This window comes from Stylophora pistillata, chromosome 9 (assembly GCF_964205215.1).
Source record: "Stylophora pistillata chromosome 9, jaStyPist1.2, whole genome shotgun sequence".
Taxonomy (NCBI): domain Eukaryota; kingdom Metazoa; phylum Cnidaria; class Anthozoa; order Scleractinia; family Pocilloporidae; genus Stylophora; species Stylophora pistillata.
The window spans coordinates 30,947,279-30,958,936 of NC_142527.1; the positions used below are offsets into that span (position 1 = coordinate 30,947,279).

Here is an 11,658-nt window from a genome sequence, read left to right on the forward strand (position 1 = left end):
AAATTTCGCATCAGTCTTTGGTAATCGGGAAAGTATGTCATAACTTAATTTGGAGGTACACTAATAAGGGAAAATAGTCTCTGAAATGAGCCAACCATGAAGACGCGAATAATGGCGACTATGAAGGTTAAAAACAATCGATAAGTTGCTCTAGTTTTTGGGAAATTGTCACTGTCTTTCGTGAGGTGCACAACCTTGAGATGTTTGCGCCTGAGAAAAGGTCTTGTTCGATGAAATGGAAATAACTTTTATTAAATGTATGTGTTTGCAATTGCCATCTTATTTACAATTCGAGATAGATCAAACGAGCTTTGTGCAAATGATAATTTAGTGTTCCAATTTCATGAGCTTGATTATCGCTACAATTATTATAACTAAGTGATCTGAAAAGCTTCAATTGTTACTTATAAGCCTTGTGGTATCTGGTATTTGCTGCTGGAGTAAAGTTATGTATTCAAATAAACGTTGAAATACATAGATTACATATACGGAACGAAATGTGCTTAAATCCCGTCAGAACAACATATATTTTTTGGGGGATAGAGAGACTCAATGGTATATTACACAATAATGTAGAATTCATAATTCAGAACAATAGCATTGTTTTACAATCCAATGAGTTTTACAATATTTTCTCTGAGTTAAGTTTCCATGTATATAATATTGATGTTGGTGCTACATGATGATGAAAAACGTAGCATGTATTGTGATGCTATTGCTGTATATTGAGTGTAACTATGTTTATGTTTATGTTTACTTTGGAAACAAAGGGATAATTATGATACCATGGTGGTGCGTTTGTAATCTGAGACCTTGACATTCTAGTTTGTCGTTGTCTTTGGTAGGAATAAGCTGAAGAAGGATGGGTCAGTTTTCTCTGTTGTCACATTAGTGCTTATGAGCGTAAGCTACTGTTCTTAAGTGTTGTGAGGCGCGTAATTTACATGCGCTAAATTGAATCTAATTGACAGTTACCAGCGCAGGTTGACCTTGATAATCCCTCTATCCTTTTAAACAATGGACTACTAATTAAAAGTATTAGTTACAGTCCACTTTCGATTGTTAATTGGACCGAAAGGGGATACATCGGTGAAATGCCTGAGAGTGTATGTCGGAAATGGTTGGCGACACGACTCAGGCGGGCAAGACACTGAATGAATAGGTGTTGGAATCATGTTACATGTGGGAAGGATTTCTTGAACCGGCGGAAGAAGTGAAGACACGCTTGGAAGGTTGTGGGCGTGCTCATACAGTTGATCAGCTACCTCCACATTTCTCGGAACTGGTGACGATACTGATAGACTTGGACCTCTTGGACTTTGAAATATAGGAAAGTGAGACTGTGATGAAGTTTCAATCCACTGAATTCTCGAGTTATCTGGTTTAAGGAATGAAGGAATGCTTGGTTTGGTAAATATCTTCACTCCAGACTTTTCATGTTTTCGATACTTTGCTCTGCGATTTTTGAACCATACCTGTAAGAAAGGAAGAAAGTCATTATGGGACAACAGCAGCAATATTTTGTTTGAAATTAAATTAATCATTTTTGTTCAGTTTTAAAATTATAAGAGTTAAACTCTGGTGTAAAATGTTTCCCTCGAATTTAAATGTAATACCCAAAATCGTCAACTTGTTTTTTTTTTTTTTTTTTTGTAGACAAAGGACGGCTTGCTTTGATGTTTATTCTCGGTCAGCTTTGATGGAACTTAATGATGCAATTTTCACCCAATGATTCAAACTAATCTCAAATGTTACTTTTACAAGTAAACATTCTGCAACAAAACATCTACTATACCTCACTGAAAGGCTACCTTTTAATTTATCTTAAAATCACCACGTTTAGGTATGTTCAATCACTTGGAGTTGATTAGTACTTGGCTGTAGTTTGCCTTCTTTGTCAGCTTGAAGCAGCTCAACAATTTCTTTTTAAATAAATAAGCTTTGTTATCATTTAAGGTTTGTCCGATTAGTGGAGACTACTATGATCACCTGTATTCTTGATTCTGGGAGATTTGTAAAATTAGCCAGCTGCTCCCGTAAGAGTACATCTGGGTAATGTGTTCTCGCAAACGTTTGTTCCAGTACTTGGAGTTGTCTTGGTGTGAAACAAGTTCGCATTCGTCTTGGCTTGCGTTTTCCCTTATCCTCTTGGTTGTCCAAAATTACTTCTGTAAAGATCACAAAAAGTTACAATTACAATAATGAGGATAGGAAGGCTCTGAGTAAGTTGTCCTTTTTCGGAAGGAATGATCTAATGAAATTGTAGCTTGGAATGTTTCTCGGCTTTGTAATCGTTCAGTGGTGAGCCGTCTATATAGCTATAAACTATACTAATAATTTTGGCAGGACGATATCAGAGTCACCGGAAACCGTTTTCACAAATCTTGTCGGGGTAATTTCAAGCGATCGCCCGGCATAACTATGATGTTTCCAGCTTTGATTTCTTAGCTGAGTCGAATTCCACCCGAGACCCGCAACTAATGCAATTAATAGTGAAGTATTGTTTGAGTAAACGTAGGAAGTGTTGTTTATTATTGGAATCCACAGGTAAACACCCTTACTATCCGCTAAGTATACCTTATATGCTATGTAGTGCCTGGATTTGGCAAGTTCCTTACGGCTATGTCAGGAATCTCCTTAAGACCGTTTTCATTGGCATCTTTCCCTCATTCTTTTGCGTATCGTTTGCATGAAAAATGAGAGCGTTTTGAATAGAAAGACAGAGTAACTATCTCAAGAACTATTTGTGCTTTTTTTGTTTTTGGAACGTATTTTTTCGGTCGTGATATTGTAATATAAAAATGTGTGTAGTTACGAACATAGGAGGAATTTATGTGGAATGCCATCAACTCGGGTTTTCAGACAGACCTATTATCGCACTAATTCTGTTTTAGGGTTATGATTTCGCCTGTTTGATGTTAGTCAGCTGAGGAGATAGGCGGCCTCATGATTCTTTTTAAAGCACGTGGTCGTGACCCAGTCATTGGTGTCATTTCCGCTGAGGATGCTTCCTTCCAATGCAATTAATCATTCTGCAAAGGCACACTATTAGGGCACGTACAAATGTTGTCGGACCTTATTCGGCGCCTTAACTGTTAAGATAACCGTGATACCGAAAGGCAGCTGTCGCTTAGTTTGACAAATTGTTCTTCGTGTAGCATTTGTTGAAATATAGCAGCCACCTTCACATTTTGTTGTTTCTTTAGTCATTTCACCGCGGTTTTAAAGTAACTTATACTGAACAAGCTTTTTGTATCAGTCAGAAAATTTAGAGAGCTTGATCGAAAAAAGTGGGTGTTCTCCATATCTCTGATCGACATAGCAACTGTGAATTTAGTTTTCAAAAGCTTTCCTGCAAACAATAGATGGGCAGAAGCTTGTGTAAATCCTTAACTTACAGAATTCCATTGATTTAAAGTAGGTGAGGCAAGCATAAACAGTACTAATTGACAAGCAAGTGCATGCAGTTGTTTTTCTCGTTGCGATTCCTCGAAGTGAAGTGCGACTTACATCATTTAACATTCTCTTAACAAAGTGCATCAAAGTGATGTGTTTACTACATCATCTATGAAAAAATTTTGAAACTTCAAGTAAATTTGCAAGTGTTTTTTAAGATGCCTGCTTGGTTTTGGTTCCCATACACAACCTTGTTATTTTGCATTCTTTCCTAAAAAACAACACCTTCGTAATCGAGATTTGCATGATGGTAGTTCACTAGAACCCGAGCAATCAAGGGTTAGCTTAAATACCAAGACCCTCGTAGAGTGCTGCGAAACATAATTACCGTTCTGATGGACTTGAAAGTGTTCTCTCTCTTCTACCAAATGCCAAGTGACCTCTATGCACGACTAAGTACTGCGGCTTTCCATTAGGCATTTACCGACCTAATACTATCCGATAAATGACACGTGGGGGTAAACAACTTTCGTGAGATGAGTGACGATGATCAGTGGACAGGCTGGGTCCATTGAGCCCAAAGACATTTTGCGTGTATTTGCATGAAGGCCTACAACTTTCCTTACAGTAAGGAGTCCAAAACTTACCACAAATATGCCGCTGGCCTGTCACAGCAATAGTTCAATAGCAAATTCATGTATAGCACACCTTCCGATGAACCAACGAAATCTTAATCGAAATGCATTGCTGCAATCGAATTTTCCGTAGGATCCGCTTTTGGTAGCAGCTACATGTGGTGCTTCGATGTCGTGTACTCTTCTTATGTTGGATCCAATTAAGGAAAGCTTCTGAAAGCTATACATCTTCGCAAGCTGTAGCTTGACCATTTTTTATGATTAAGTTACAGTTGATTTATGATTTCTGTAAAATTCTCAAACATAGAAAAAATGATTGATAACTAACTTGAACAGATAGCGAGATAAACATTTTAATGTTTTCAGTGAGAAGCTATTTTGCTATTGGTCCCAGAATTAGACGTATTTCGGTTGGTCTTTATAGTTCCATACATAGCGGTTACTTAAGAGAGATGTCAGTGAGAGTCGAGCTTGGGATTTCATTTAGCTTTTGATATCATACTCTTTTACTTTCATGTAGTGTGTATTGCTTAGTGGAAAGGTCACACTGAAATGAAATGTTCAATGATTAACATTGTGACCTGTAAAGTAGACGTCGTTTTGCAATAAAGTAATGCGAATTAATATGAACAGATGTTGGTGAAATTAACATGGCGTTGCCGCCCATTTTCCGGATACCTGAAACATTTCTTCGACTCGGCTTATCACAGGAAATATGTATATTTTTTTCATTAGGAACTGCTAACGCAACTCCCTTTTGAATAACGCTACCAAAATTAAGCGACCACCCAAAATACCTTTGTGAGTAAACAAAGCACCCGAGTATGTCATCGCAGATTAACCCTTCACGACTTTTGGAGCCGTAGTCGACAGCTAGCGAGGAATGCCAAATCGCAAATGCGACCTAATAAGCTCTTGAAAACACACAAATCAAGAGAACAAGTTTGCAACTTAGCACCTCGGCCAAAACCAATCGACGAGAGAAGCAAGTTTTCTTACTGTGACAGAAAACTTGTAAACATAAACGGAGTTAGACAGGGCGTGGATTCACGTCCGCCATGAGAAGCGAATGGTCACAAGTCTTCATTTCTATGGTGATGCAACGAAAAATATCGGTATTAGGCTTCCATTTTATTTAATAAAGCGAGAGAAAAAGCCCAGAGATTTACGGTTTATTTTATGCGTTTTGTTTGCGGCTTGTTCCATCAAACTCGTTATCTCTTCAGTAATGCGCGTGGGATGGACTCGATAGAACCGAGTCGTAATCATTATACTTGCTTAGCCAAAGGTCGATTTAAATTGTAAAACACAACTCAAGAAACTGCAAAGGCAGCACAGTAACGCTAATCTCATACTCGTGTTTTAGATAGTATTTGCGTGATCCATAAAACGTTATGTGGTTAGTGGCAGAAGTCATGGGAGCTAATCATTCAAACATAATGGTGATTTCTTCTGTGAAGTTGGAAGTGGAAGTTCTCCTAAGCGGACACCCTTAGGACGCAAAAAAGGTGTCCTAACTAGACGTGTAAGCGACAGATGGCCGCTTGTGGCAGCATCAACATAGGATGTGTACGAGAGCAAACCAAACACATAAACACGGCTCTGTAATTAATCATTGCACTGTTGAATCACTGTGACGAACAGGGATGTGAAGTTGATCGATTAAAGTAAGACCTAGAGGCTAATGGAATTCCTTTCGGGTGTCCGCTTACGGGAGCTTAAATACAAAGGAATCGTCTAAGTCGTTACTTATAAAAGTGCTTGCTACTGTGTAAAGTAACATTGACTCACGGAAATCTGTAACCGGTGGGTTTATTTGGAGTTTGCACAACCTTGTGAGGGGAGTCGAAAGTAGAGCTGTCTGTTTACCAGAATGTTCGCTGAGAGAGCTTTTACTGAACTTACAAAAAATAATGGCTTTGGGCGATTGATTTTGCCAAATAAATTCCCTCTAGATTTGCTAAACCAACACCGCAGCATGCACTTAAAGTTTGTGAAAAGAGGACATGCATATTAACAGTTTATTAGAGCAATAAGGTTGGAGTAAATTTAGCAAGTCTGACATTTCGATGATTCCAATAAACAACAACAGCTGTTGTCACCTTGTTTCCACCAACAATTATTTAAGAGAATATTATCTATTTGTACCAAAACTACGATGAACACTTGTTTAACATTAAGAAAGAAAGAAATTTCTCGCGAGAATTCTTTCCAACAAACAGAAGGCGTACACGAAAATTCCAATAAATTAAATTAACTTGCGCTCAATAACTCATTTCCGTAACGCAGAATCAGGCAACAAATGTAAAATAAATCATATTTCCCATGTAATATAATGAAGCGAAACTCTCATCCGAAGATTGCATGAAACGATGAATAGAAAGAAAGTACAAGTCCATTCTCTAATGGAGGACATGATGAATTGATACATCCAAACAGTGCGATCTCAAGGTGTCATATGTTGGGTTAGACAAAACATGTATGTAAAGCCGTAGTTATTTATCCAAGTTTACCACACGTGCATAATTATGTGTATGCTGTTTTAACTCAAAGTTTTAGCGAAGCATTTGGCTACAGTGTGCAAGAGCTGAGCTTTGAGCGGGGCGACGCTGTTGGAAACTAATTTAGGTTGTAACACTTATCGGGTTATTATTAGGTTCTAAACTAACAATCAACACACCACAAAATGTTTTACAAGCTGCAAAAAGTGCTATTTACAGCCGATATTCTCGTGTAAATGTAAATCTAGTTTTTTGGCTTGTTAATGTTGGTTAACAAATGCCTAAACGTCACAGAGAAGTGACATAACAGCAATTAGGAATACGGAGACCGTTCTAATTGAGTTGATGAATTTAGCTTTCTACATTCACAGCGGAAATGTACGGTGCATGCAACAAAATGTAAGTTTTACGCTGAAAGGTGACATGGCTCTCTTTCATAAAGAGAGAAAACGTACCTTTAGTAAATGTTAATGCATGGTTCTATGTCTGTTTTGTTGCTTTTCCTTAAAATGAGCCACATGGTACGGTAAACGGTAAGAACACAATGATCCGCCTTCGTGTCATTACGTGCCTGTCACCAGTACTTCGCAAAAACATTGTGTCTTCACGAAAACGTGAATTTCTTTAAAAGGAAGGATTAGACCAGGGTCGATTGAACTAAAACATCGCCAGGTAACAATAAAAAGACACTCGAGAGGAGAAGAATGTTTCTGGGCGTTCTTTCGCCCTCGCCTACATGACAACAAACCCAGCATTGTCGTCGCATTTGCGCAACTTTTTTTTTAACAAAGCGCAGGTCAATAAAATGACCTCGTCGTGTTCGAAAACTAAACTTATCAAAATTTATATCGTAAAAGCTAAGGGAAAAAAAAGAGAACTACGGAAGGGAACAAACCTGCCAGTCGGTCAGCTAACGACATTTGTGCCGGGATGATAGGCCTATCTGTCTCGTTTGTTTTGTTACCTTTATATACCAGGTGACCTGGTGTAGAAGAACAGCCCTCGTGCCGTAGGATATCAGTAATATTAAATGGTGAATATTTCGTTTCCATGCCAGGTGACAACGAAATTAAGAAGAGAAACCCTGGAGGAAGGATCAAGAACCGCAAATCAGACTGTACTGAAATGTGCCGTCACTGCACCAGACTGGAATCCTTTTATCTTCCGAAAATGGGAGGGTCTTGTTGTTTATCAGGAAGTAAGTGCAATCGACCTCCGTACACAATCATGTCGCGTCTTATACACACTTACGATCACAAGTGATTCATTATTACTTTCGCAAATCTTTTCAAGCTGGGTTCGAGATGCTGTTTTCTTTACATGATAAAAGATAATAAATGCCTAAATTCTAAACCTTTTTTAATTTGTGTCAATGTCTTATGTTTGTCAACCCCTATAATGGGTACATCTTTTCCCTTTAGTATTGCCAAACTCATTGGGATATTTTTAGCTACGACAGAAAGTTTGTAAACTACTTTGGTTTCCGCCTTCATTCCGAACTCTTGGCTCGAATTCAACGCCGTAATTGCAAGCTTATCACTACAACCGTAATTTTCCCCATTGAAGTATATAAATCACAAAATTTCTTGTAGTTGCACAGGAAGCACAGTTCGTCTTAAGTCGCACATTTTCTTTTTAAGGATGAAGATTAGGCCATGAAGAGGAATTTCAGTGATTACGTTTGGCAATTCGGCATAAAGTTCACTCTCAAACTTTCGTATAAACACAATGGTGTCAGTGATTGATGGTAAGTTAATTTCTTTAATTGTTGCCCCACCTAAAGGTGATGAGTTGTTTTGTTCATCCTTTCAAAAAGCGCTGAACAAGATTCACGTGCTTGCTTTCGTTGGATTAAGTGGGTAGCACCGAAGTTAGATCGTAAGAATCACTGGAAACGATCATGGATGATGCATGAACCATGTTGTACCTACTGTTATGTCTGATCGCACAATCTGAAAGCCTTTGTTGTCCGTGTCCACGTCTTGATTGCTAGTGGTCGTAAAAAGGTTTAGCTCACTCTCTTAATATTTGTAGGTCACTAAAAATGTGTATTTAACTCTATTGAGTTGACCTTTTTCCGACTATACCCGATTATACTTGCCGCATCAGTAGGTAGGGTTAAGTGCTTTGCATTTAACCTATATTCCATGCGGGCTCCTTAATTTATGGGAGCCCATGCCAAACTGTGCATCTCAGTTTAATTTAGGATGATTTATGTTCTCGCTCCTATTTGATTCCTTGTTCGTCCAAAAGCCAACCGTAATTTTGACAGTGACAGTTAAGGAAAATTAATTACTGTCACTAACGAAGGGTTAGACTTTCCGTAAGTTTTTCCTTTGGTTATCCAAGAATATTTGCGGTTTAAAAACGCACGAACTCCAAAATTCAAAATAGGATTAGGATATGGTTCATTTAATACCAAAGCCTTGTAACAACTTTGAATCCTCCTTGAGATAATATGCAGACACATTAGCAGTAATCTTAAATAAATTCTGAATGATCAAGTGACATTTCCCAGCGTTCAGAGGGAGTCTCAGAAGACATCCTCGCTATTACACCTATGATAGGTGTCAAAGCGAGTTATATTATGTGACAAGAGAAAAGAGACCCTATATTACCATATATAATGGTCATGGAATGTGATTTCCTTCTGCTTTTTGAATCTTTTTTTAAGTCCCTTTAAGCTAAAGTAATTGACTATGTTGAAACGTAAATGTCAACTAAGATTAAGAAAAAATCTTTTTGAGCTCTCTTCACCACAAAATTCTCACTAATCCTTTTCATCATCACGAATTTTTGCCGGATCATGTACACAAAATCACAGATTAAACGGATGAGGCAATTATGTACATGTCACAGGCGTCTGTCAAAGGGCTAAAATTTGCGTCCTTTCCTCAAGTTAATCAAGGTGCAAGTAAAACTCAGACACGAAGCTTAAAAATGTCAGTTTATTTTGTAATCTCAAACTACTATCAATAGCGTTACAGCGTGTTCTTTTCAAATTCACTGCTGTTGACTACCACCGCGTTGTGGTGATTTAGTGAAGCTTCCAGGTTTTTGTGGCAGGAAGTGATAAAATATATGAAATTTTGTCGTAGAATTAGCTTTACGTGATAAATACTTATTTTAAGCTGATCATAGAATATGCATATTCTAATTTTGCAGATGCATTTAAAATAGCTTTGCCCTTTGGTAATACTCACAAGAACCGGCGCAAACTTGATCAAAGAAGACCTTTCCGTAGAGGATAACAGTTTCTTTGTCTACTTTCGCCTTTGTTTACTGATTGGGAGGGGGCAATATTTATCGCCATGCAATAACTTTACAACAAAACCTGTTTCTGAACAGTATGAACTGATACTATTCATTCAAGATAATCAATGCTTTACGCTATATGTAATTTTACATGAGGAATTAGAGATCACAGCTGCGACCATGTGATGAAGCAGTAACACCCAACTGCATAATTATTGAAAACGGGAATCATAACAAACGTAACATCAAGATTTGATGACTTTTTATTTAATAAAGCTCTGCAACATTCTATCCATTGTTAGATTATGATCTTTGGACTGATTAACTGGTTTTTTTTTTTTAACAAGTGTTCATACACTGTATTCAAACTCAGTATTACGGAAAATATAGATCTCGTGACTCGAGCTTGGATAATCTTGGATGACAGGTATCGTGATGTTTCTAGATCAGGTTAATGCTCAGCATGCAATTTAACCTGGAAGCCCACCCTCACTTTCAAGTGTATTCATCTCAGCTAAGTTGAAAGACGCACTGCTTGCTGGCACAGTCTTCTAACCAGAACTGGTGTCAGAAACAGTGTTTTCCACCTTAAGACGTTTAAGTATGTAAGCGTGGGCGCCTTTCAAAGAGCAGTATTATCACATACCGGTTTTCTTTTAACTTCAGCTACTTGGACACTTTCTTGTTCGAAGAAACTGTCGTTTGATGAATTGCGGAAATAAGGCTGTTTTACTGGCGTACGTGTTGTATGGAAATTTGGTTGGTTTGTTCATTAGGACTACAGCAGTAAGGAAGTTTCCAGCGTCTTATTACTGCTCCATTGAAGAGATCAGATGTCGACTTTTGATTCAACACAGCATGAGTACTTATAATTAGAGTGTAATGCCGGACAAAGTTTTTTTTCTATTTGTAGTAATTCCAAACTTGCACATCTGCCCACGAGCTGTTTGTACCGCAGAAAACAAAGTCCACTCGCAATAAATGCCAAGTGAACTTAACTGCTTGTAAACAGCATGGCTGAGTGACGTAGAAAAATATTTCACAGTCCGCAAAATAATCAAAACAAAAAATGGTCTAAGCGGTAGGCAAATGAGATCCGTTACTGTAGCAGATATCATGTGGTCTGCCAGAACAGTGGTACAATTTCTGCAAGAGTACTATGCCAAGGTGTCACTGAAAAGAGTATCGAATTCATCTCTGTGTTTCGTTTTATTTGCTGTCTTTTAGGCCTTCACACAGCAGACGTATGGATGCCAACTTTTAATTTTCTTAACATATGGATACCAAGTGAAATTGGGTGCTCATGATACTGACGGGTCCCTCGGACGACATATCATTGTGTTTTTTTTTGTCGCACTTGAAAGGTAAGATTTTGGATTTCTCTCAAGCTTTCCCTCCCTCTCTTTTTTTCACAACAAGATTATCACTTACAATGAATATATGAAGTTCATATTTTGAACTGCGGTATTAAATACGTATGATGCACGATCCTTCGCAGTAGATAGCGCTATTTATGCAAGATCAGACCTGAAAAAAATCAGGCCTGTACGGCTTGTTAGCTCAATTGGTAGAGAGCTGCACTAGTATCGCAGAGGTCAGTGGCTCGAATCCCGTACAGGCCTGATTTTTTTCTGGTGTGATTTTCGCTATTGCATAAATAGCGCTCTCCACTGCGAGGATCGTGCATCATACGTATTTAATACCGCAGTTCAAAATATATGAACTTCATATATACATTGTATCTGATTTATCATCACGGGTTTATTACGAATCAACTTAACGGCCTGTTCCCAGTTGGCTTGTTAGCTCAATTGGTGGAGCGCTGCACTAGTATCGCAGAGGTCAGTGGTTTGAATCGCGTACAGGCCTGA

General features: G+C 38.2%; 1 protein-coding gene and 2 long non-coding RNA genes across 4 annotated transcripts in view; 2 read left to right on the plus strand and 1 right to left on the minus strand.

Moving 5' to 3' along the window:
• The window catches only part of LOC148724267 (uncharacterized), a 79,796-nt gene that overhangs the window by 16,104 nt on the left and 52,034 nt on the right, over positions 1-11,658 (plus strand). For both annotated transcript variants that reach the window (XR_015991371.1, XR_015991372.1), the window contains 3 exons: positions 7,590-7,730; positions 8,173-8,279; positions 11,015-11,151. This is a non-coding gene — a long non-coding RNA (uncharacterized LOC148724267). The remainder of the gene's footprint in view (positions 1-7,589; positions 7,731-8,172; positions 8,280-11,014; positions 11,152-11,658) is intronic.
• Positions 232-7,659, minus strand: LOC111335499 (paired box protein Pax-6-like). The gene is made up of 3 exons (XM_022941412.2): positions 7,428-7,659; positions 1,990-2,168; positions 232-1,475 (listed from the first exon to the last, which is right to left on the minus strand). The coding sequence occupies exons 1-3, from the start codon at positions 7,582-7,584 to the stop codon at positions 1,026-1,028; spliced, it is 786 nt and encodes a 261-aa protein (XP_022797147.2). The 5' UTR covers positions 7,585-7,659; the 3' UTR covers positions 232-1,025.
• LOC148724269 (uncharacterized) lies at positions 1,280-1,955 on the plus strand. The gene is made up of 2 exons (XR_015991373.1): positions 1,280-1,410; positions 1,657-1,955. It is a non-coding gene; the product is annotated as an uncharacterized LOC148724269 (long non-coding RNA).